The sequence below is a fragment of the Spea bombifrons genome, chromosome 1 (assembly GCF_027358695.1).
Source record: "Spea bombifrons isolate aSpeBom1 chromosome 1, aSpeBom1.2.pri, whole genome shotgun sequence".
NCBI classification, from domain to species: Eukaryota; Metazoa; Chordata; class Amphibia; order Anura; family Pelobatidae; genus Spea; species Spea bombifrons.
The window spans coordinates 104,434,336-104,461,795 of record NC_071087.1 but is presented as its reverse complement, the minus strand read 5'-3'; the positions used below and the strand labels follow the sequence as shown (position 1 = coordinate 104,461,795).

At 39.1% G+C, this 27,460-nt stretch overlaps 1 protein-coding gene across 2 annotated transcripts in view; it reads left to right on the top strand.

Moving 5' to 3' along the window:
• GOLM1 (golgi membrane protein 1) overlaps positions 1-23,928 on the top strand; it is a 28,702-nt gene extending 4,774 nt beyond the window's left edge. The window contains exons 2-10 of one of the 2 annotated variants that reach the window (XM_053467302.1): positions 8,166-8,315; positions 9,282-9,461; positions 11,269-11,323; positions 12,527-12,599; positions 13,178-13,259; positions 16,633-16,768; positions 17,520-17,792; positions 20,907-21,044; positions 22,387-23,928. In XM_053467302.1, coding sequence (XP_053323277.1) covers positions 8,190-8,315; positions 9,282-9,461; positions 11,269-11,323; positions 12,527-12,599; positions 13,178-13,259; positions 16,633-16,768; positions 17,520-17,792; positions 20,907-21,044; positions 22,387-22,463 — 1,140 coding nt within the window. In that variant the 5' untranslated portion in view covers positions 8,166-8,189 and the 3' untranslated portion in view covers positions 22,464-23,928. The remainder of the gene's footprint in view (positions 1-8,165; positions 8,316-9,281; positions 9,462-11,268; positions 11,324-12,526; positions 12,600-13,177; positions 13,260-16,632; positions 16,769-17,519; positions 17,793-20,906; positions 21,045-22,386) is intronic. The other variant, XM_053467310.1, reaches the window with a different exon arrangement.
• Positions 23,929-27,460: the final 3,532 nt, after the last annotated feature.

Sequence of the window (27,460 nt, the reverse complement as noted above, 5' to 3'; positions counted from 1 at the left end):
AACCCCACCTGTGAGCAGGTTGGACCTGTTTGTTGCTGGATTAACAAGTCAAAGCAGTTATGTGTGAAATGCTTTACAGAGCACAGGAACACTGAGGGCCTGTTAAAAAGCAGCTGGGTCAAAAAATATAACATGACTCTTCCTTGCGGTGTATAGCAAGGCCTGCAAAACCATGGTTGCAAATGGAAAAGAAGAATCAATTAGCCATTATTCACCGCGTTGGTATTTTTACGTTCATTCTTCAATACGTGGAGCAGGCATATCTCCAACATTGTGGGTGTCAATGGTATTTACAGAGTACTATGTTTCTTTTATCCCCGGTCTCCTTTTACTTTTTTTATTGAATTCTTGAAAGAGAGCATAAAACTGAAAATACACGCACTTACAGTGAAGTTTCTCATCAAGTTCACAACCATCACAGCTACAAAAATGTGTTACTTAGTGCTGTTTCCTTTTTCACTTTAGATTCATGGTCAAGGCTGACAAGTTATAGTTTTATGTACAAATCACGTCATTCTTCTTTCTTGTCATTTTCAATCAACACTATTTCTAGCATTATGTTTTAACCCTAAGGGCAAATCAGCTTAAAACAATAACCCTTCAAGAATGCAGTACTTTACTGTTTTCTGTTTTTCCTACAAAGCTTAAAAAATAAGAATAAAAAGATATGCCACTGTGCCCCCCGGTATGCCTTATAACCCCCTGATATGCCACTCTGCCCCCCCAGATATGCCTTAAAACCCCATGATATGCCACTCTGCCCCCCCCCAGACTCCTTGGTGTCTAGTATGGGTGGCCAGTGAGCGTCTACACGATGCACGTAGACAAACCTGCCGGCACTTTCGCTGGAGCTTCTATGACTGAGCACCGGAAGGTCATGTCACGCTGGCGCTCCGTCATAGAAGCCCTGGCGGAAGTGGAGGACAGTAGTGGAGAATGTCTGCGCGCATCGCACAGACGCCCGCCGGCTGTCAGAGAGAATGATCCGGGTCCCCTGCAGCGCTGCGAGGGATCTGGATCTTAGTGTTATTATCCGACCGTTGTTTGAGGTTGTTTTGAGGTACTGAAAATCGTCAATGAATTTCATTATCGATCAGTTGAATCGATTTTATCGATTAGTTGTTGCAGCCCTACCGATAGCATGAAAATTGTTATGGTCCTATAGTGTAAAAATAAGCCCTGGTCCTCAAGGGGTTGAAGGAGTTTTTAAATTTATTTTATTTATTTATTTTAATGAATGAATAAGGCTTTTTCCCCCCTAATGTTAGAGCTGCCAAGGTACACGGATATACATTTGAAAACAGTTCCTGGTTTATAATTGACTGTAAATCTTATTGTTCATGAGTAAAAAAAAAAAATCAGTACAGCTGGAATAAATGGTTGGTGGTTAAAGGGATTCATGTTAAGTTTTACGTTGGTTTAATGGTACATTTGCGGAATTACCTTATCGAGTGAATCTGATATTCTCTTATAAGTCATAAATGTTTATACAGAGTAAAACATAGAACATAATGTGTTGGCAGATAATACGGTAATTCTGAACATTCTGGTCTGCATATCTACCTACCTATTACAAAGCCACAGACCTTACTTGGTCCTTGGTCTTGACATAGAGTGCAGATAGCCTTAAGTTTATTCCATGTGTGTTTTAATGCATGCACTGTGTTAACCTATACCAAGGAAAAGAAGAACTGGAAATACGAGTGATTACACTAGTGAGTTTACAGCAAATTGTTTCTTATTCTCTATGTACATAACTCTGAGTACTGCTCCCTTCTTCAGTGGGAATCCACAGAGGTGTTTGCCCAGAATAGATTTCGAAGAAAATGCATATGCAAGACAACAGCAGCAGATTTTTAGAATACATTGTTATAATATTTTATTTTTCATATCCCTTTTGATATATATATATTATTATTTTTAAATCAATCTGGCTTTAATACGCAATACAATATTCAGTGTATTTTATCTTAAGCACACGATAATGCTCCACCTTGACAAAATATTAACTGCGTAAATCTTGGGCAAAGTTGGCATCTGGCACAGAGAAATATAAATGGGAAAGATTTTGATGTAACTGCAAAAATGTATTGGCAGGCATTGGGTATTCGGTAACAATAGAGAGGATGTCCCTAATGCAGTAAGCTGTTCTATTGAGCATAGGGGGTAGAACACACTGGCGTAACTACAAGCTGCGACGGGGCCCGTGCCTCTAGGGAGCCCTGCTTCATGTCTCCTTGAAACGATCCTGGTAGGAAGGGCCCTTTCGAAACTATTTGGAACTGGCAAGGGGAGACAGGAACGTCTGCGGAAGCGGTAAGTGGGGGCAGGAATGAGGTGGGATGTATGTGAATGTGTGTGTATGTGTGTGTATATATATACCGTATTTGCTCGATTATAAGACGAGGTTTTTTTCAGAGCAAATGCTCTGAAAAATACCCCTCGTCTTATAATCGAGGTCGTCTTCTAATCAGACCTCAAAATGTCCGCTGGGGCCATGCTACTTACCGGGCTTTGGTCGCGTGCAGCAGGAGAACAGGAAGCTAGAAGAGTGTCACATAACTCTGCCTCCCCCCTCCTTCCTCTGGGGGCGGGGCCAGAGAAGTTGCACGCACAGCCGGGCCCCCTGCAGAAGTCTTCGGCAGGGCCGGACTGGCCCACCGGGATACCGGGAAATTTCCCGGTGGGCCGGAAGGTCCGTGGGCTGGGCGGCCATGAAGACAGCCGCTGAGCTGCCCCCCAGGCTGCCCGAAATATAATCAAATCGGCCGCTGGGTGCTGATGCGGCCGGCCGGCCAGCCGGCATCAGCACCCAGCAGCCGTGTGCGATGGCCGTCTAGTGATGGGAGCAGCGTGAGGGGTGAAAGCTCCGCCCCCTCGCACTGACCTTTCACCCCTCACGCTGCTCCCATCACTATGCGGCCATCAGATTGCTGGGAATGTAATCTGAACGGCCGATGCGTGCTGATGCCGCCGGCCGGCGCTGCTTTAATACTTTTTTTTTTACTTTATATGGCAAGCCGATCCAGCTTACCATATAAATAAAAAAAAAAGTGTTCAAGTAGCTCCGGCCGGCGGCATCAGCACGCACCGGCCGTTTAGATTACATTCCCAGCAGTCTGATGGCTGCATAGTGATGGGAGCAGCGTGAGGCGGAAGCTCCGCCCCCTCGCGCTCAGACTGCTGCAGCACCGGATGTCAAGAGGAGAACAGTGTGCAGCTACCAGGAAGTCAAGAGAAGTAGAAGGTGAGTAAAATAATGTATTTTTTGTACTGTATAATGTTTTTTGTATATGTTAAAAACAAAAAAAAATCGGCATGTGTGTGTATGTAAGTGTGTCCCCCTATATGCCACTCTGCCTCCAGAAATGCCTTATACCCCCTATATGCCACTCTGTCCCATGATATGCCTTTTAACCTCCTATATGCCAGAGTTGCATATAGGGGTATAAGGCTTTTCTGGATGCAGAGTGACATATAGGGGGTCAAAAGGCATATCTGGAGGCAGAGTGGCATAAAGGGGGTTAAAAGGTATATCATGGGGCAGAGGAGCATATAGGAGGGTATAAAGCATATCGGGGAGGCAGAGTGGCATATAGTGGGCATAAGGCTTTTCTGGAGGCAGAGTGCCCCATGATATGCCTTTTAACCCCCTTCATGCCACTCTGCCTCCAGAAATGCCTTATACCCCCTATATGCCACTCTGTCCCATGATATGCCTTTTAACCCCCTATATGGCAGAGTGGCATATAGGGGGTTAGAAGGCATATCATGGGACAGAGTGGCATATATTATTTTTTATTTAATATGGCAAGCTGGATCGGCTTGCCATATAAAGTAAACAAAAATGTCCCATGATATGCCTTTTAACCTCCTATATGGCAGAGTGGCATATAGGGGGTTAGAAGGCATATCATGGGACAGAGTGGCATATAGGAGGGTTGAGGCATATCAGGGAGGCAGAGTGGCATATAGGGGGGTATAAGGCTTTTCTGGAGGCAGAGTGCCCCATGATATGCCTTTTCACCCCCTTTATGCCACTCTGCCTCCAGAAATGCCTTATACCCTCCTATATGCCACTCTGTCCCATGATATGCCTTTTAACCCCCTATATGCCAGAGTGGCATATTGGGGTATAAGGCATTTCTGGATGCAGAGTGACATATAGGGGGTCAACGGCACATCTGGAGGCAGAGTGGCATAAAGGGAGTTAAAAGGGATGTCATGGGGCAGAGGGGCATATAGGAGGGCATAAAGCATATTGGGGAGGCAGAGTGGCATATAGGGGGCATAAGGCTTTTCTGTAGGCAGAGTGCCCCATGATATGCCTTTTAACCCCCTTTATGCCACTCTGCCTCCAGAAATGCCTTATACCCCCCTATATGCCACTCTGTCCCATGATATGCCTTTTTAACCCCCTATATGGCAGAGTGGCATATAGGAGGTTAGAAGGCATATCATGGGACAGAGTGGCATATAGGGTATAAGGCATTTCTGGATGCAGAGTGACATATAGGGGGTCAAAAGGCATATCTGGAGGTGGAGTGGCAAAAAGGAGGTTAAAAGGCATATCACGGGGCAGAGGGGCATATAGGAGGGTTGAGGCATATCAGGGAGGCAGAGTGGCATATGGGGGGTATAAGGCATTTCTGGAGGCAGAGTGACATAGGGAGTAAAAGGCATTTCTGGAGGCAGAGTGGCATATAGGGGATTAAAAGGCATATTATTGGGCAGAGTGGAATATAGGAGGGTATAAAGCATGATATGCCTTTTAACCCCCTTCATGCCACTCTGCCTCCATGAATGCCTTATACCCACTATATGCCACTCTGTCCCATGATATGCCTTTTAACCCCCTATATGGCAGAGTGGCATATAGGGGGTTAAAAGGCGTATCATGGGACAGAGTGGCATATAGGGGGTATAAGGCATTTCTGGAGGCAGAGTGGCATATAGGGGGTTAGAAGGCATATCAGGGGGCAGAGTGGCAAGCCTGGGGGCAGAGGTGCATAACTCGGGGGTAGGTTGTCAAATGAAAGGAAATAAAAACCAAACATGTCTCAATCATAGCTTTTATTAAATATGGAAAAAAATAGTCTACATGAATTAATAAAGAAATAAAAGTTTCTTACCAGAATATGGTGAAGAATAATGTGATCAGTGTTTTGTTCAACTGAATAAAATGGAACTCTTTCATCTAAAAATGTTCGCAGTAGTAAATGTTTTGATCCCATTATGTGTAATGTATTTCATTTATTAGGGCCTTTTAACACTTTTGCTTTCTGGCATTTTAATACAAATAATGAGATAAAAAGAATGGCACATAGTGTGACTCGGGTGTGTATAAGGGGTGCGTGTGGGTATAAGAGCTTCACCGTGAGATAAACTATATGGGGCTGGTCTCCAAATTTTTCCAGGGCTGCTTCTCAGTCCCAGTCCGGCCCTGGTCTTCGGGTGAGAGATCTGCAGTTCAGGTAAGGGGGTGGGGGTGGGTTTTTGTGATTAATGTGTGAAGTATGTGTGATTAATGGAATGAATGAGTATTTAAATGTTTGTGAATGAGTGTGTGTTAGTATGGATGTGTAAGGGGGGTGGTGGTGGTAGCATGGCATAGGGAGGCTGTACTCACACTCCTATCATCCTCAGGTTCCAGCATGTACTGGCTGCCTTGGCTTGATAGGAGTGTGATTGCTGTTAGCAGTTATATATATATATATATATATATATATATATATATATATATATATATATACCTCCAGAAATGCCTTTTAACCCCCTATATGCCACTCTGCCCCATGATATGCCTTTTAATCCCCTATATGCCACTCTGGCATATAGGGGATTAAAAGGCATATCATGGGGCAGAGTGGCATATAGGAGGGTATAAGACATTTCTGGAGGCAGAGTGACATATAGAGGGTTAAAAGGCACATCATGGGGCAGAGTGGCAAATAGGGGGTATAAGGGATTTCTGGGGGCAGATGTGCATAACTGGGGGGGCAGGTTGGCAAATAAAAGGAAATAAAAATATATTTTTCTCAATCATAGCTTTTATTAAATATGAAAATATTGTTTACATGAATTAATATTTACTAGTAAAACTTTTTTTCCTATAGGGTAGTCTTATATTCAGGCTTTTTGTTTTTTTCCTAAATTAATATTTAGATTTTGGGGGGTCGTCTTATAATCAGGGTCGTCTTATAATCGAGCAAATACGGTATATATGTGAGCATGCATGTGTAATTGTGTGTATGGATGTGAGCATACATGTGTAATTGTGTGTGTGTGTGAGATCAGGAACGTGTAAGCGGGGTGATATGGAGCGTGTTATTGAGTATAAATTAGGGGGGGGGGTGAGGCAATTTTTGCACTAGGGCCCTGTGGTTTCTAGTTATGCCCCTGGTAGAACAGCAGATGAAGATAATACTTGATCCTGTTCAACTGAATAACTTTTGGTTCAAGTGCCTTATTTCTTATGAAAAAATACCAGATTATTTCCCTCTTAAGCAGTGTAACATATGGAAAATGTACTTCTGGCTGTATGTAATCCATAATATATACACACAAATATAGTTAAATGAGCCACCTGGTTCCCCTGTTACTAGTTGTTGACAATTTTATAGCTTTCTTTGTAGGCAATGATAATTTCACAGTCCGTATTGTTCCTGGTTCCTGGAGCACCTTTAGTAGTATAATAACTAAAGGTTGTTTGCCATGCAAAAGGGATGGGCAAAGGAAACATTTTCTTCTTTCTGCTACTAAAAGTTTTAAGGAGATCCAATATTTACTATAAGACACGCAACAGCAATCTTTTTAAAATCTATTTTTAAACACATTGTATTATCGATTCCAGATTGTTCTAGCACGGTTCTGTAATTAATATGGTTTTTATTGTATAATGTGCTGTGTAACATATATGTAGTATGTTTACAGTGACATACTATGGAAATTGTTTGTGTGGGTAATGTGTTAAATTAAGTCAGCTCCACCCATTAATAAAATTCTTGGAAATAATGAAAAACATATTACGCATTTGCATTGTGCATTCCTGTACACAGTTAATGCTCGTGATTACAACCTTTGGAAGGACTTGGATAAATAAGTCAGCGAAGCATATCATTCAAACTCAGACCTGGTTATTTGCATAAGACTATTTCCTGTACACCTGCTGCTTTGCTTTTTTGCTTTACCTGTTTCCAAAAGGTCTTAGTCCTTTATTCACCAAGACAACCCAAAACCTCTTTCTGCTTTTCTTAACGTAGGTTTCCTTTTCTTTTTTTATTCATGTTTTTTTTCCGCTCTGCAATACAATACGACAGGAATACTATGTGTTTTTAAAAAAATCCATAAACTCACCTGAAAAGTTGTTGTACCCACTCCCTTTACACATCTTACCTTCCGTAAGGAATAAAAAAAATGGTGTGATAAATGTTCCTCAACTTTCGACAAGTGCATTATACCAATGGCACCAAAATATACCAGGCTGTGAATTAACCTGAATCTTTGTTTTCGTATTGAAAATAGCTCGTGTTTTGAGTATTTCCTCTTAAACAAAAATATATTTTTAAAAAATATTTTTTAAAAAAAATACAGATTTAAACATCTAGAATTCCAGTGAGAGTAGCCATTATAACCACAGATTAACCGTCACCTTGAAGGTATTCTCCAGTTTAGGTGGAAGCTGATGTGGGATCTACACTCCTTGGTTTCTAATGTAAATGTACATTTGTACAGAATGGGTTGGTACTTTATCAATAAAAGAACAATGTAGTTTATTTCTGGTTGTTTTCCCTTAATCTTTGTTTTAATATCCCATGAACACCTCCTGTTATATTATCCTTTACCTTCTTGTGAACTCTACACCAGCTGTCTGGGCCAATCTTTTTTTCCAGCTCAAACAATAGAAGTTTCATTCAGGTGAATAAGATCCTGGAGCAAAAGAGGCATGTTAACAGATCGTGACGGCTATATTATAGCATCCCATCAGTTTTATTTTTCACCCAACGACTTCATGCATACAAGCATTCAATGCTTGTTTAACCCTTGAGATCCAGGCATGGAGCACGGTTATGTTTGACATGGTTATATTTTCATGCTTTTTTGATGTGTACATTTTTTTTATCGACCTGACTCTGTGTAACCTGTCGCTCTTGTTTTGCCCACAGGTTTACCAGGTTGTTCCTCGTATTATGGGATTGGGGAGTGGGCGCAGAGGAATGAAGTCCCCACCACTTCTTATTGCCGTCCTTCTGGCGTGTGTGTTTGTTTTGGGCATAAACTACTGGATCACTAGCTCTCGATGCGTGGAATTACAGGTAAGGCTCCTACTAATCTTTTATGGTTGCAGCGGTGTGTTGTGCAGTGTGGGGGGGGGAGTCCTAAGGACAGCTCTTTAGTGCTCAGATGCAATTTGTCTTTTACGAAATGTTTTTTAATATAATTTCTCTAGTTAGTGTAGTTGGTGGCACCTTTGTTGGAAATATATCCATTTTTGGTACAAATGTAGTGTTCAACAAAGGTCAGAGCTTTCAGGAAATAGCATTAAGATTGAGGTTGATTATGAATCGAAATGTGACTGAGGCCAGGCTTAATATTGGAACGCATCAATACAGGAGAGAGCTTTCTTAAACACATGTTACACTTGCCATACTAATGGAAGGGTTTAATGTTATAAGGCAGTCTGCAGTCCGTGATTACCCTGAGACAGTTGTCTGGAAAACTTGCTTACTGGAATGGCCGGTTCTGTGTTGTGTCTTCAAGGGTGACAAGCCTTTGTTATGTTTTAGTTACTTTTTTGGCTTGCTTACTGTAGGGTTTTCATCATTCTTTATTTACTGTAGCTTTTCAGTTTGATTATTATTTGCTTTAGGTCATTAGTATTGTATGATGCTATGTATTAAACAAAACGTATTATTATTTTTAGTTTTTATGAAATTAGGGAAAGTGACTTTAGCTTTATTATGCAAAACTAGGCTTGTCACTTTAGCGTTTACACAAAAAAAAAATTGTTTTGGAAAGTTATTAGTCTCAAACTTTTAAAATGTAATACTTCTTGGGAAATTATCCTTCTTTGCCAAATAATGATTATTAATTAAGGCAAGAGTGACATTAAGGCAAGTTGGGTCCAAGCCAGACCCTGGCATTTAACCCTGTGCTGTTCTGGTTTGACTTAGACACATTCCACTTAGCACAACTCAAACCATTGGTATACTCGGCTTTATTCAGTCAGACTGCATTTGGGGAACAATATTTCATGGACAATATTTTGTTCTTTTTTCTAGAGCCGCGTGTTAGAGCTGGAGGGTAGAATGCGTCGTGCAGCTGCAGAAAGAGGGGCAGTCGAAATGAAAAAGAATGAATTTCAAGAGAAACTGGAGAAGCAGAAAGAACAAATTGACACAATACAGTCTTTACACAGCTCACAGATGCAGAGTGTAAACTCAATGTGTAAGAGTGAGAAGGTAAGTAAGCCCCAATCTTATCTTCTAACTATACTTAATGATGTTCCAACCCCACTGAGCTTCTACTGCATGCAAAGTGGGTGTTTGCTGCAGTATAATGCATAGTTAAATCTGACATTTTATAAGTCTCCTCACCTTTTGATTCAGGGCTGGATTGAGGATTAAAATTGGCTCTGGCACTTAAAGGTTAACATCCACTAAAATAATGTACGTGTTGCTGCACCCTACGTTCTTACACTTTTGCCATGCATGGCTTTGTGTATATGAGAGATGGCCATCGCAGCCCATCAAAAAGGGGAAGGTCACTGGTTTTGTTTGTGGTTAACATAAATCCTAATTTAAATGACCAGTTTCTTATGTGTAAGAGAATTTTATTGACCATATTCAAAGATATAAATAAGCAATTTTAATATTGCAAAAAATAGTGAGACCTCACTCCTCTCCCTATTTTTTCTGTTTTAAACATTTGGGTCTTTTTAGAACATTCCGGGGAAGCTGTTAGAACATGTGTCGCTTTTCAAAACAAAAAAATGCAATACTAAAGTGTTTATTTTTAAAATAAGAATAATGACGAATTTATACATTTTTCTGCTCTGTGTTGCTTTCCACCACTTTTTAATCGAAAAGCTAATAGATAAGATCTGAAGCTAAGTCACACTGAAAATAAACCAAATGGCTAGCAAGACCTTTCCTCTTATATTTACAAACACACCAATGAATGAATGAATAAAAACACTAGTGCTTTTATCTGCTCTGTTTGTAGATGACTGCTTTATCCATTATAGATTGGGGCATGTTCCTGTAACATCATACGCTCATGTACACTCATGCTAACACCATACACTAATATACATGCAAATGCCAATGCCATACTGTAACATACACAATATCATACACGCTAACACTACACTCTTATACACATACGCACACTAGCCAACAACAAACACCAACGCACTGGCTACCACTGTACTTATGTAATCTGGCACTATACATTTACACACATATATACTGACACTATAGTATATACACGCACTCACATACACTACTCCCCCTCTCATCTCTTGGAGACCTGTTGCGCCACTTCTTATCTTCTGTCATTATAAATCTGGCACCCTATGCTTTCCTGCGGGGGGCACAGTGAAGAGAGTTCTGTGAGGCACCCAGCAGGTCACGTTACGCCTAATGCCACCCGCTTCAAAGTGCCAACAGGAAAGCTGAGGGTGCCAGATTGATGATGATTTTACCCCCTTGTCCTACAAAACCTTGGGTGAAAGGAAGTGGTTTCTAGTTGGCATGGCAGATATGTTGATATGTATTTCGTAGTCTAAAAGATTGCATGATGTAGTGTGTCCGTCTTACTAGCCTCAAATAATAGTCTGGTGACTTGCTTACTCTGATGGAATGCAAAGGGCCCGCTAAAAGTCATATTATGACATCAGCTGGTTGGACCCCTGAGAAATTGAACCAGCGCTCCATGTACTATGGTTTCTCAGTACGTAATGGAGACTGATGGTAAGAGAGCATTTAGCATGTACATTTGCTCATATCGAATATTCATACAACAGAGGGCATCACTGCTCCTCTGCCAGGTTTTCTTGAAAAAAAATTATGTTTTACTTATAAAGATTTATTCTGGTCCAAAGTTTGATTATCAACATAGCAATCAGTGGAGCCTGTAATATCCTTTATTCACTTTAACCAATTTTAGCTTGCTATTGTTATATAATTTACTTGAATACCTGTAATGGAGATGCATGGAAGGGCATAATTAATGTTATATATTTTTTTCACTCCTTTATTTACACAGGAAGCGTTATTAAACAACATCACAGTGAATGATAAACTTATACAGAATCTGCAAGGTAAATGGAGTGGAATAATTGTTGTGTGACCTACACCTCTTGTCAGGGCTAAACTGGGGATAACTAGGCGACCCTGATGTATGAAAGCCGATGGTAGCCTAATGATTTAAGTGTGGCTGAATGTTGGACAGGCCATGCTCTACATTTTTATGCTCACATAGTTGGCGGCCAGGCATATCCAGCCAACGACCCCACATTGCAGCATTTCGATCATGTGAGTATCAAAAGCTGTGGACAGCAGCCTACTGCGTATTTGCCTGGTGTGACTGATGCCCAGTCAGGGCCTGCCTCTAGTAGTAAGTGTATAAACAATACAGTGCCATCAATGTATTTTTGGGGGGGAATGTCTTAATATATCACCCGACTCCGTTCAGCCCTTCTCTCTGACATGCTTGTACTGCCCTCCCCTGTTTGACTGCCGGGCAAAACCTCAATGGGCAAAGCTGTTCACGAGGGAAAACAACATGAAGGGAATTAGTGTTTCATCATATAACTGACCAGATGGCTGCTTCCAAATTAAGCCCTTCAGTGCTGAAGCAGAAAGGATTCCTTGAAAATAGGAAAAATGTCAGAAGGGCATGGGACACAAGACATCACTGTTTCGAGTTTGTAACTTCGCTGGAAAGACCGGAATGATGATGGATCGAGGATAACTCCTTGATGGTGTAGAGGTAGCTCCTGCAACCACACAGAGCTCTTTGTGTACAGGCTATGCTGGTATAAAAACTTTTCTGGCAGACTGGCCATTTTAAGGAACAGCTGTACATTTTAAAGCTTGAGAATTAGTACTGGAAGCCCATTCATCGTATAACAAATTGAAACAGGATACCAGTATTTGGAAGTAGATACATTTGTTTGGTTACAAGAAAGCTACATGAGCTAATGGACAAAGAACATTCATGTTAAACCAGTAAATGGATATCTTTCCAGTTGTGTAATTTGGCCATCTGGATGGCGTGGAAAGGTTTGAGCTTCTTTGGAAACCACTTTACTGTATTACATTACAGCTTCAAAGGTATCCAGATACCAACTATGATTTAGTGCACGCCTTGCTATAATGCTCCAAATCACAGCTTTAAGGGCATATATTTATAAATTAAACTTAGTTGTGGTGCAAATCCGTAATTATGATCTAGCATTTACAGTAATGTCTACAGACAACCACTCTTACTGTTCAACTCCTCGCTTTTTTTTTTCTTTCAGGGCAAATTAAGAACCTTCAGAAAGAGTTTGCTGAATTAAAGGAGAGTCAGGCCAAGAAGTCCATCTTTGAGCTGTAAGTTATAAATATGCATTAGTAGGCTTTATGTTACATTAAGGGAAGGTACATACAATGCCTGATTGTAGAAATTAGGATTGCATTGTTGCCAAAATCACTTTTTGTTTTAGTGCTTTATATGTTAAAATTCTAGCCTAATAATTTACAATTTGGTTCTACTACAACACTTCTTGAAAACCTCCTTCATGTTCTTCAGTCCTTACGTAAAGCTTCATTAGGGTGCGTATTTTGAGAGATAACCTGTCATATCTCTGAAACTGATCAACAAACGGTATTACTGTTTGTATGAAAGTAAGCTAAAGAAACATAAACCACACACAATTACAGTCATCATATCCTATATAATCAGTCTCTAACTTTAGAGTTAAAGCTTGGACGTACCTTTATTTAATGGTTGTGCCTAGCATTAAATGTAAACATCCCAAAATTTGACAAAGCTCAAGCACTCAGAACTTACTCGACATTATGTGCAAATGCCTTAAAATATCTTTATATATTTGTGTGTATTTTTTTCAACACTTCCATTTCATTTAAATTTCAGATTATTCTGAATTTGTATTCATTTTTATTCATAGGGCTCAATGCACCAATAAAATAAAGGAGCAGATTGAGCAGTGTGAAGAGAGGCTGAGGAGGGCAACAGGGAAGGAGCAAAAGGTCAGTCTTGCTACTGTTTAGATGCTTTTTTGTACTAACTGTATGATGTTCTTTCTAAATCACCGTCCAGATTCTTGGCATACAAAAGGTGCAACCTGTAAGAAAAACATGAGGATGAAGATGATTTAAACTTACAGTTTTAATGCCATCCAGCTGACATTTTTAAATAGCATTCTTTGGCCTTCAAAAAAAAATAGCCTATCGAATAAAAAACCTGAATAGTAAAGAGATTAGGCGAGGGCTGGGAACAGGATGGGACGGGGGAAGGCATTTTGGCCATCATGTCTCTCCATTGTTTTTTTATTATTCATGTAGAATGGCAATAAAAATTAAGTGAACACTTTGGAATTACCAGCATTTAAGTATACATTTGTCTTAAAAAATGATCTTCACCTAAGTTGCAATCAAGCATTTTGATTTTGCTATTCTCACGAAGCAGCTGCTAATGTGAACCTTACTTCACAAAAAAATAAATCAAGAATTGTTGAGTGCATTCATTTGGAAAGGGTTACAAAGTAAGTTAAGAGTTTATATATTCATCATTCCACAGTTAGATAAATTGTTTATAAATGTTTGCTCGATGGGGTAAAAAAGAACCATAGAGTAACAGCTAAAGGCTGATTAACATGTCTATTGATGAGTTTACCATATGCAAAACACTGGCAAACTTCAGGCCAACAGCATTGCAAGAGCAACAGCTTCCTATGTGGTGTCCTGCTGTGGACTCCGTGCCTGTTCAAAGAGCACCTTTGATGCCTCACAGCGCTACTGGGAAAATGTTTTGTCGACTGATGAAACTACAGCACTATGCATGGTGTAAAAAGAACATACCAACATGGAAACATCTTCCCAACAGTAGAGGGAGCATCATGATTTGAGGCTGCTTTGCTGCCTCTGGGCATGGACAGCATGCCATCATTGAAGGGACAATGAATTGTAAGGTATCACACAGGATCTGAAGCTCAGTAGAAGTTGGGTGACGCAGCAGGACAATGATCCTAAACATCAAAGTAAATCTACTACAGCAGAAAATCTGCCTTTTGGAATAACCCAGTCAGAGCCCATTAGAGATGCTGTGGAATAACTACAAGGGAGCAGTTCACCCCAGACATCCTAGGAATGTGGCTGAGCTTAAACAGTTCTGTAAGAAAGAGTAATCTAAAATCCGTCCTGAATGTTGTGCAGGTTTTACCGCAGCTACTGCTTGCTTGAGGTTATTTCTGTCAAACGAGGTTCAATAAGAAATTAAAGTAAAGGGTCCACTTGCTTTTTTTCCACCAGTACTGTGAATGTTTAATGAGTGTGTTCAATAAAGACATGACTATCATTGTTTTTGTGTTATTAGCTTATGCAGATTGTGTTTGTTTGTCTATACTTGTGATGTAGAGCAGATCACATTTTAAGAACCAGTAAAACCAGGTAATTCCAAAGTGTTCATTTACCTTTTCTTGACACATCCATTGGGGCAGGAGGCAGTGGGTATTTTTTATTTAAAGTTTTATAAATTCATTTTTACTTGTGTTGTTTCCACTCTGCCCAACTGTTCTGCAGTTAAATTGAGCATGGAGTGGGTTATGCGCAAATGCGGATTGGTATTTTTGTCCAGTTTGTTTTCTACTGCAAACTTGCCCAGACTGACAGCTAACATTCACTTGACCTTTAGTGAACAGAGCCAAATGTGTTTTAATGTGGGATGTGGTATCAGTGTGCCTAAATTAAAGGATGATGGAAGGATAATGGCAACTAAAGGAAGTAAGGACTGTTGCATTACGAGAGGTTGGAAGGATAATGATATAAGATGTTAGGAAATCAAATTGTGGATGGATTCTGGGCAAAGACACATTTATCATACCCATAAGGAGGATAAGTGTAAGAACACAGAAAGGGAATGTGAGCATAGTTTATGACAGGGTAAAAGCTACATATCACATAATGTAAGTAAGTCTTTTGCTGCAAAAAATTTCAAAACCAAATTGGAAGCATATGTGTGTATGTATGTATGTATGTATGTATGTATGTGTGTGTGTGTGTGTGTGTATATATATATATATATATATATATATATATATATATATATATATATAGATAGATATATATCTCAACATAGCTGTCTCTGTACTAAAAGTTACCCATCCCCTGTCTTGCATGTTGAAGCATTGCAGCTAATCGGTGGTCTATGTACAAGGCAATAACTAGGTAATGGACAGGTGGCATTGTCCTAGCAAAGGGAGTAGATTGCGCTATAATTATGCAGCCATCTAGTCAACCATTGAGGCTCAAGAAGGAGAAGATAGACAGTCAGGCCAAAGTTTAGATTTCAGGATTCCGTCCTCTTTCCTGTTTTAAGAAACCTGGGCTCTGGAAGCCTCTGAATTAATAACCAGATGTTGTTGAGTAGGCTTCACATTTAGTTTTGTGTGGAGCTGATATCATGAGCAACTCACTCCTCATTTGAGCTCTGGGCATGGAGCCAGGTCCTATTCCTAAGGCAACCCTTTATTCTGTTTCAATATAATTTAAATGCATTCTGTCTCCAATGTCTTCAACTGCACCCATTTGTGTCTAGAATTGATATGTCTGCTTAACAGAAGTGCTCAGAGTACCGCTATTCATCATTCTGTAATTATTATCATTAAAATAAAAGCTATTGAATTTGTTTGAACTGTATGAGTAATGTTTATGCTGTTTTCAAATAAAGTTTTTTTCTAACCAAATACACTGAACGCTCGTACCACCGCACAACTAGCTCATATAAAGAAATAATAACAAAATAACAGCTAGAATTTAATACACAGACAATTTTAGGGTATTTACTGGTCAAGATTCAATGCCAAAGATAAGTCTGTCTCAGGCAATAGAGTACCCATAGACTGTAATGGAAAAAAAATTGTCTTGGGTCTTATTCACTAACGTAGATAAAATATATCTATTTTAGGATATGGTAGATATGCAATTAAGTTATTTGTAATGATTCCAAATAAAAAAGACACACAGAACAAGTGTTTAATGTTTGCTTCCAGAGAAGAAAAACTACGTAATGATAATGAACTTGGTTGTTGGACAAAGCGCAATTTTCCCATTACAGCGATAGATGTATGTGGCATATAATGGCCCATTATGAAAGCCAATTTTATTATGTGAGAGGCAATTCTCCTGTTTTAGAATTACTGCCCAACCTTTTACCTGTGAAACGTACAATACAGCTGTTAGACATTTGTTTCTAGGCTGTGTAGCCTAGTGCATGTTGGGAGTTTGTTGATATGTAATGCGCAGATGTATTAAGAGTTTGTATATGAACACACAGGTACATGTTGTTGTATGACCTTTTTAGTGGATTGTTCTCATAGTTTTATTTTATTATGTTTTCGTCTAGCCAACAATCTCAAAACAAGTCACAGAACAAAAAGACAATAGCGTTAAAGAACCTAAACAGCTTGAAGACAACAGAATTCATGACATCTCCAAACCATCAGAAAGCCCCCCAAAAGCAGAATTTCCAAAAAAAGAAGGCAAGTTATTTTAAATCATGACATCTAATAAATTACTTGATGATCTCTTATAAATTTAGTTTTTATCTTGTTCACAATAGAAAAAAAATAGAATTAAAAGTAGTAAACACTACTTTTCAAAAGTTTAGGGTCACTTAGCTGTTTTCATGGAACATTCATGGGACATTGGTAGCCATGCTAACATCATTGCAAAAGAGTTTTCTAACAAGCAATTAGCCTTTTAAACTTAAGCTTCATTTAGCAAACACAACTTGCTATTGGAACAGTGATGGTTACTGAAAAAGAGCCTCTGTACACCAAAATTTAGAACGGTAGTGGAGTGTGTGAGTAATTGAGAGTCAGAGAGAGAGATAGAAAAAATGAACTCCTTATCGTGTGCAAGACATTAAGACCTCTAATCTGAAGCTTTTTTGAGTGTCTGTAATTCCAGATACCCGGTGCCGCACTACAGTGAGCAGTACAGAGCTGTAGAACATGATGGCTCTATAAAAATCAATAAATATTTTTTAGGAGAGCCATGTCAGCGGCAGGCAAAAACTTCCTCTGCCTATTCTGTACTGTGACCTCCCCCTTCTCCGGAAAGGTTAGGTTACGGACATTTTCTTCATTTGTCCTGCCTTAGTCTTTCTGCTAGGGGCTGCCATTCAAAGTTTTTTTTTTTTTTTTTTATTTATTTGTGTATATATCAAATGGTGCCCATGATGTGACAATTTTATGCTTGGGCATTCAAGTTCAAAACTTTGTTTTACAGAAGAGACAAATGAAGTTCAAGAAAATGTTGATCAGACTGAAAAGAAATCTGCTCCAGAGCCTATACCGCCAAAGCTAGAAGAAGAGAAAAAGGTGGAAAATGCACCACAGTCAAAAGAAATGGCTAATGAGGACCTAAAAGCGGAGAATAACGTGCAGGAAAACGAGGATCAGGAAGCAAAACAAGCGAACAAAGACGTGAACAAGGAAGCTGAAAATGAGGAGGTAGAAAGGGAACACCTGCTAAATTTAGAAGATCAGATTGAAGACAAAGGTCTGTATAGTGGTGTTATGGCTTACATGTTGCAATGTTAAGACAAAAGTAATCATTATACTAACATATACCGTTAACAAAATGGAGGTGCACGGGTGAAAATTGTTGGACACAGAGGTTTTAACCTGGATTGTTAAATGGACCTTTGTTGCCTAAACACAATGGTGCACTGTTTGCATAGAACATAGAAAAGTATAGGCAGTAGCCAGGGCCGGCCCGACAGTGGAGCCGAGTGGGGCAACTGCTCCAGGCGGCACTTTTGAAGGGGCGGCACTTTGCTGCCCCAAGCCCTTTTTTTTTTTTTTTTTTAAAGCGGAAGAGAGAGAGAGAGAGAGAGAGAGTTGTCAGTACCAAGTTGTCAGTACCTGCTCGGCGCCCCTCTCTCTCTCCTGCGAGCCCTCTAGCTCGGTCTCGGCGTCGGCTTGTAATGCTCAGCGCCGGGAGATGACGTTATTTCCGGCGCTAAGCATTACAAGCCGGCACAGAGACAGAGCCAGGAGACTTGCCACAGGACTTCTGAAAGGTAAGTACAAGGAGGGGGGTAGGGTAGATAATGGGGGGGCGGCATTTTAAACTTCGCCCCAGGCGGCATTTTGTCTTGGGCCGGCCCTGGCAGTAGCAGAACTGCAAACAAATTTATAACACGTTTGTAAATCAAATTAATGATTCACAGGTGCCGTAGTTCATGTGTATAAGGTGCGTGTATAAGATTTGAAACCCCCCTTTTTTATAACAATGTATTCATCGCTTTATTCGGTTTACTCACACTATAACTGCTTTTTGACAGACTACGTTTTATTGTAAAAGCTTGAATTCTGTCACGTAGCATTTCTATAAATGATACTTTATTGCACTTGATAAACTCTGTCCACACCCCAGGGCAATGAGCTCCCTGTGTAATGCAAATGACTGCCTATCTTACCTCATAATTTAAATTACTCATCATTGTTTGAAAAAGAGGTGTGTGACAGGTTCAACAGACAGGGCAAAAGGATCTAACAGCACAATTAATTCCTTTCAGGAAGACTTTTTTTTTGTACAATTTGTTTAGCAACAGATGCAGCACAGCTGTAAAAAAATGTTTTTCTTATTCTTCCTTTTTCAATTTGATGTTTCCTTTGAGAAGGACATGGTTGAATGGGCATGAAGTCTTATGTCAAATGCTCTTTTGGTTGTGGTAAATATCCAAGCTCAACATTTGAAAAGTGATCATATCCCCATATAGAATGCATATTAGACCATTCTGTTGCTATTGGAGACCACTTCTCAAACTTTCCTTAAAGGCACTCTATACATAATCCATATGTATGTTTCAATCTTGTACGGACCCTCCGTATGCCCTTCCACAGTCTCTAGGTTCATGCAAGTAAAATCTGATAAAAATACTGGGCAAGCTGGTCACGACTTTATGAGTCGTCTTCTGGTCGTTAAGGATATTAATGAGCTAAAATAGGCAAAACAAATACACAAAATGTTGAATCTATTAACCGCTTAATGACAAAGCCCGTACATTAAGGGGTTAATTATTGTAAGACCACATCCACAATATTAATATAAAGAGATACCCTATATTTTATCTCTGATACAGATCGTGCCAAACATTATACCGTATTTGCGCGATCATAAGACGTCTTATAATCGGGGTCGTCTTATAATCAGACCTCAAATAGGTCTGACTATGAGACGACTAAGATCCAGATCCCACGCAGCTGCAGGGGACCTGGATCCTCCTATCCCCCCCCCCCGGCCCCACCTACTGGTGCTTCTGACTCCCCTGTCATGCAGGATAATAAAATCATTATATTTACCACCACTTGTTGCTGTGGCCCAACTGGTCTCTGTAGATATCAATCCAGGTTCAGTGGAACAATTAAGTGGAAAAAAGTAACTTTCTTAAAGTTATATATATATGTTATATGAGAGTAAAATATGGTGCCAAGATTTTGTGATGTTCAAAATTCAATTGTCTGGGGTTCAAATTGGGGGTCCCAAATTGTTTAAAACATAAGCTTTTAAAGACGGGGCTTATTACCATATTCTCCACCTATTGATTGTAATCCTCCAATCATAATTCAGTTTTGGTGGTCTTGCAATGTATCCCCCATTAAATTTGCATTCTTAGAGATAAGTAGCTTCTACTCATTTTTCCATAGAATATACACTAATTAGGAAATACTTGCTGAAACAGCTATATTCATAAAAGCTTCTTTGTTCTCAATATAGAGATAACAAGGACAAAAAAATCCTTTTATATGATTAAGGAAAACAAAATGGCTCTGACTCCGTTTTGTGTTCATGTAATATAAACACCAAAACCTATTGCAAGGAGAGCACGTAAGGAAAAAAGGTATATACAAAGTAAATCTTTATTAAACACTATGATTTAAATACATATAAAAAAATATATAATATAAAACCAAACCTAGAAGAAAGGCTGAAAGTATGTGTGATTTGAGGAGGCATGTGTCGATTTGACATGTGTCATTTTCATTGGCTGCTCAGATATATAAATAGGTATACCAGCTGCGCTGTTAGCCACGCCCCCTGACAAAGCTCATTGTAACGAAACGTACGTTTGGACTTGGCACCATTCATCACCAGGCTTTTTTGCTGTTTTCAGCCTTGTTTCTAGGTTTGGTTAGTTACTTTTGAGCACAGATGTACCATTGCAGTATGTTATTTTATTTGTTTCTTTTCACTTTATCGCTTGTGTTTCCTATTTGTGCCTTCATATACATACGTATTTCCATCCTAGTTCCTGTAGTCCTGTGCCCTTGTTCATATGTACCATCCTTTTATATTATATATTTTTTTATATGTATTTAAATCATAGTATTTAATAAAGATTTACTTTGTATATACCTTTTTTCCTTACGTGCTCTCCTTGCAATAGGTTTTGGTGTTTATTTATGTACAGTGCACGTACCTCTACCACTATTGGGAGTTTGTTCGTTTTTGGTGGCATGTAATATACACAAATATATTTCCAGCCTTGAATATCTGACATGGTTCTTATAAGAATGTCAGCCAAGATTCATTATTTTGCTTTCTGATACATTACTAAATGTGTTATCGTGTTAAAACTGTCCCAAGAAAACATTATTTTTTTCTCAGGTGTTACAGAAGAGAATCAAGGGGAACAAAATAAAGCACAAGAAGGACAGAATGATTATAACGGGGATGAAGGGAACGAAGCTGAACCAGAGGCTGAGAAGCAAGCTCAACTGATCGATAATGATCAGAATCTAAAAGGTAAGCGTGGAACCACTTTGTGTGCCATCCTACTAGGTCATTGCACCAGTAAGGAAGTGAATGCTGCGGCTAATAAAATATAGTTTCTTGTCTTGGCGTAAATGATGATATTGCCATGCACTAGGCCTGTTTTATGATCTGACCTCATTGAAGTGACTGTTCCTGGGTTTAGCAGCCATTAATAAGGTTTTAGTTATTTTGTTTTAACTTTTTATTTTCTATTTGTCTTTTGTTTTCATTTGTGTTATACTTGAGCACCCCCTCTTGGACATTTTCCTTTGGTACCACAAGCTTGATTTTCTCCTATGTGAGTTATGGAAGTTACTCAGTCTCGTATTCTAGAGGGTACTGAAACAGAACCACGAGGGCCTCTTCTGTCTGCAGTGGTTCTGTGTGCCACTGCCTTTGGTACCTAGCATGTGCAGTGTGCGCTTCTTTGTTCTCTTTAAGCAGACGCCTGTAGATTCTAGACAGCTGCTTTCTTTTTATACCAGTCGAGTGCTTTTGAGTACCATAGATGACTGAAGGTACCCCACTGACAATACAAATATGACACCTTCTTTAAGGATTGCTTTAAAATTACCTTTGTTTACAGCTATAAACAAAATGGGGAAACTTGCTTATTCTTCTACCTTATCTTCCTGTCTTTTCATATCATGACCTAACCTACACTTGTTTGAGGTTAAATGCAGGAGAAAGGTTTTTTGGTTGTTGTTTATGTCTCTCCTTGTGTGAACCAATATACCCCCCCAACACAGTTTTCCCTGAGATTATTATGTAAGTGAAAATCACTTGATTATATCACAAATATGCAATATTTTCTGTCTCTTATGAAACATTTCTATGCATTCTACCTTGAAAATTATATATTTTGACTGACTAGTATCACAATATTGTTTTTTACTTAAAAGAATCACAATTGGATGAGTGACATAGTATCCGTAAATGTATGTTATACTAGGAGAAATTAGCAGGAGAAGATACATTCCCCATTCATTCTATGGAATCTGCATTCTCCTCCATAGTCTAAAACCTGACGTTTACAGAGATCCGAAATCAAGCATTGTGCAAGGCACACCCACTTGATAGTCTACACAGCTAGGGGTCAAGGCTAAATTCTCTATCTCACCGATGAACTCCTACATATCCACTCATGGAAGATCAGGATGGGTGGTGGACTTCCAATGTATCATAAATCCAGATCTTTTAAGGATCAAAGATTAATAAAATGAATATACATTAGGCATATATCTCATTGATCAGATGTACCAAGCAGTGATTTAAATTTTACTTGCAGTCTTGTGTTGATGCAGAATTGTGCTTTTTCTTTTCCTCATTTTAGTGGATAACATAAAAAATGCATTGAAGGGGCAGTTACTTGATGATGGAGAAGACAATGAGGATCCAACCCTTAAATAATACGGCTATAGACTCTTAATAATTCTTTTTGCAAAATTTGGATTACTGCAGTCACGTGGATGATTGATGCCTTATGGAAGAGGAGACAGTTTTTGGGACCAGATGAAGTACTAAGTAGAAGGCATATTCAGCACGGAGCAGTATAACACGAAGACGCTTCTTAATCCTTTTGATTCAAAATGATTATTGTAGCCATAGGACTCATAACAATGTTTCTTCCAAATTCTAAAGCCTTATCAAATACTTGCTGAATAATTATGCAAAGGAAAAAAGTCTCAAATGTGATTTACGCCGTTGGGTTTGCACATGGAGTACAGCTGTGTCTTATATTCTGAAAGTTAATCAGCTCAGAAGAGTTAAACAATTATGCCAGGATCGAAGATATTTTTTTTAAAGTTGATTTTTACTTAATTTAAGTACTTTAAATGACTTGTTAGTATTTAGTTTACATTGCTAGGTGAATATTAGTATTCAAACTCTTGTTAATAATCATCTTTGTTCTACTCCCAGTCTACATTTGGTCACATAACATCTAGCATCCCTAGTTCCAAATGCAGGAATCAGGCCTGTTTTGTGTATGTATGATTACTGTTTTATGTATGTAATAAGTACAGATGAAGTCTATATGACAATCACTTGTTTATGGCATTCTTCAATCAATCAGTGGATTTTCCTGATCTAACCCTTCCATGATCCAGACATCTCGCAGCTGCTTGAGGACAATAAAGAAATCACTACTTAGAGGAACATAGCACCACACTTTACACCTTGAGATGACTAGGTCATGAGTAGCAATGTATTTTGACTACATTTGTCATCATAAAATAATCTGCTTGCAGTTTGAAAAAACACACTAGGCATCTAGAAAAAGTATTACTTTAAATGTGTACTTTTTTCAGCCCAAATGCTTCCTGTGCATTAAATGGTACCAGAATGGTAAGATTTGCCTTTTCTGTTGCATGGTTTTCTTATCGTTACTTAACAATCACTAACTTGTGTAAATGCACATTCATTGGTTTGCCTTAAAATGTTGTAAGTGGTTAAAACTGCTTTTGTCATGCAAATAAATCTAAATACTAATTGACTGTACCTAGAATTTTAAGCTATACAAAGCAGATCTTGATATGTAAAGTTAAGAGAAAATTATTAGATGGTTGTATATGCAGAACATAGTCACTACTTAGGAGTATATTTGGTATTTGAGTAATGTCACTTGAATATTAGGATTTTATAGGGGGTTGGTACTGTTATCTAAAGAGATTAAGTTGTACATTGAAATTGTTTTTATAATTTATAAATTTATGTTTGTATTGTATGAAAATATCAGATTACACACCTTTGGAGAAAAAAGCCTTAGTCGTTTTGTCTCTGTCCATTTTCAGTTGGGTTTCTCACATGACATCAAAAGTAGGAAAACACCCATTGTTAGCCCTCCAGAAATCTGAAGAATAAAATATTGCAATGATATCGTATTACATTTTTATTATCATGTTACCTTTATGGGAACAACTTTGAATTTGTGGGAATCCCCATACCTGTAATTTAGGGGAATCTACGAACATGGGGTTAACAAAATTTTTCTCTGGAACAGCAATGGTAGGGCACTTGATTTGATGAGCCATTCTAACCAGGTTTGAGTTTGTAAAATTTAGACTGTGATCACCAAAAATGGCTACTTTTAATAGAGCAATAATTTCAAACCATAAACTGTGATTTAACAATAAAATATGTAATCAAAAATATCTTCCATTTTATGTGTTATACTAGTTAACATCCATTTAGTGTTTTACATAAGTTAACATCAGCATTGAAAAAACATAGTTCATAAGGTTGAAAAAAGACATAAGTCCATCAAGTTCAACCCTTCTACCCAACCTTCCTATTCTTCAGGGGGAAAAGAGGTAATCTGATTTCTCCTTGGATCAAGAAGCTCTAAAATATTAATGTTACTCTAGTTATAGCCCTGTATATCATGCCTTTCAAAAATAAATATCCAGACCCCTTGTTGAAGGCATCTAATCTATTTGATAACACCACCTCCCTTGGCAGTGAATTCCATACCTTTATTGTCCTTACTGTAAAGAATCCCTTCCTTTGTCGTCTATGAAATGTCTGCTCTTCCAGTCTCAGAGGGTGACCTCTTGTTCTTTGTATATTTCTGTTAATGAACAGGTCACTGAAGAGCGTTATACTGGCCCTGCATATATTTATATAATGTTATCATATCCCCTCTGAGATGCCGTTTTCTAGCGTATATAAATTTTACCTCAGGAAGAACAAGCAGACTAGATAGACCAAATGCTTCAGTGTCTGGCTTAGTATATAGTAGGGATGCACCAAAATGAAAATTCTGGACCGAAACGGAAGATTCAGCATTTACTTGGCTGAAACCTATGACCCACCTTTAAAAAAAAAAAAAAACACACTTAAAGTAACACACCAAAATTGGACACAATTTAAATAACAATATTTATATATATATATATATATATATATATATATATATATATATATATATATATATATATATATATATATATATATATATATATATATATATATATATATAATTGTTAATAGCAATCACAATCCTATCATTCCCAGGCATACTCAGATTCCAGCATGTACTGGCTGACATGATAGGAGTGTGATTGCTGTTAGCAATCACCAGTGTCATGATTAACTCATATAATGTAGTGGATGCATGGAAGGGTAACCCAGCAGAGGTGGTTAGTTTCTTTGTTTCAGCACTCAATGAGTTAATCTGAGGTTGATTTAATGTGTTTCTTTGTGAATGCCCTCTGGATCTGTTCTGGCTAGAGGTGTCATCTTCCCAAAGGACCCCTGTGGTGATTCATGGCCTAACTGATAAGGATCCTTAGTTATAGGAATTCCATTCCTATCTTAAGTGGAGGGGTTTCCATCACCTTTACCCCACCATAACTTATTGGCACATCAAAGATGGGACCCGATTCTTGGGGATGGTGTCATATAATCAGTCATGTGGTCAGAGGGGCGTTTGCTTGCAAAAGTCTGATTTAGGGACAATGCAGTGACCTCAAAGCAGAACTCCATGATATACTCTGATCGGAACAACATCGTAAGAAACCATCTGGACTTAAGGAGTTCCCACAGGCCTACTTATTGGAGAAACTCGTGAGTGAGGGTCCTGTGTTTAAGTCCTATTGCTTTTAAGAACTGTTTGCTGTTTTACTTTTATTTTGTATGTCTTGTTTTTTGTAATTCTGGCACTGTGTAATCTTTGTCTTTTTGTTATTAAAATATTCATAATCCAAGTCTGTCTTTGGGCTCTAGTATCGATATCCACAAACCCTAAGAGAGGATAACACGTTACCGTATTGTTATTAAGTTTTACAGGATATATATATATCTTGTTTGCCCGGGGTGGGTTGATATATATATAGAGATAAAGGTTCTAATTCGGATTTCTCACGAATCCGGTATCAAAATCGTGAGTGGTGGCAGACTACCTGGGGGGATACAGGCAGGATTTGGGGGTTAATTTGGTATAACTGATGCCTTGTTAAGGGGTCAAGTTAGTAAATCCAGAGGCCTGGTGCTATTAACCCCTTCGTGCCCACGCCCTCCACACAGTCACGGCTTGGCAAGTAGTCCTGACCGTGACAACCAGAGCTTCACAGGTTGCTACTGGAGTTCTCTTCCACTCCTCCATAACGACATCACGGAGCTGGTGGATGTTAGAGACCTTGCGCTTCCCCACTTTCCATTTGAGGATGCCCCACAGATGCTCAATAGGGTTTAGGTCTGAAGACACGGTTGACCAGTCCATTAACTTTACCCTCAGCTTCTTTAATAAGGCAGCGGTCGTCTTATGTTGGAATACTGCCCTGCGGCCCAGTTTCCGAAGGGAGGGGATCATGCTTTGCTTTAGTATGTCACAGAACATGTTGGCATTCGTGGTTCCCTCAATGAACTGTAGCTCCCCAGTGCCGGCAGCACTCATGCAGGCCCAGACCATGCTTGACTGTAGGCAAGACACACTGGTCTTTGTACTCCTTACCTGGTTGCCGTCACACACTCTTAACACCATGCAGACCAATTTGATGCAGTGTGCAGCGTATGATCTGAGCACAGACAGGCTGACCCCCCGTCCCTTCAACCTCCGCAGCATTGCTGGCAGCACTCATACGTCTATTTCCCAAAGACAACCTCTGGATATGACACTAAGCATGTGCACTCAACTTCTTTGGTCAAACATGACGAGGCCTGTTCTGAGTGGAACCTGTCCTGTGAAACCGCTGTAGGGTCTTGTCCACTGGGCTGCAGCTCACTTTCAGGGTCTTGGCAATCTTCTTACAGCCTAGGCCATCTTTATGTACAGCAACAATACTTCTTTTCAGATCCTCAGAGTTCTTTTCCATGAGGTGCCATGTTGAACTTCCAGTGACCAGTATGAGAGTGTGTGAGAGCGATTACACCAATTCACACCGGAGACCTTGTAACACTAACGAGTCACATGACACCGGGAGGAAAAATGGCTAATTGGGTCCAATTTGGGCATTTCCACTTAGGGGTGTACTCACTTTTGTTGCCAAGGTTTAAACATTAATGGCTGCTTGTTGAGTTAGTTTGAGGGGACAGCAAATTTACACTGTTATACAGACTGTACACTCACTACTTTACATTGTAGCAGAGTGTAATTTCTTCAGTGTTATCACATGAAAAGATAAAATATTTACAAAACTGTGAGATACTGTGTATCATTTGATGGGGGGTATGTACACAAATATAGATATATATTATATATACACTAATTTTATTGAGGAGTTGAGTCTTCTCAGAAAATTATTGTGTTTTACTATTTGGTTTGACATGTTTGCAGTAAAAATGCAATTTTTTTAACAAATCATGTTGTGACTGTGTGGTGTACAGACTGCCTTAAGCTAGGTATTTATGAATAGCTTAACTTGTGCTGAATAAATGATTCCTAAGGTAACATATAAGCTACCTATTAG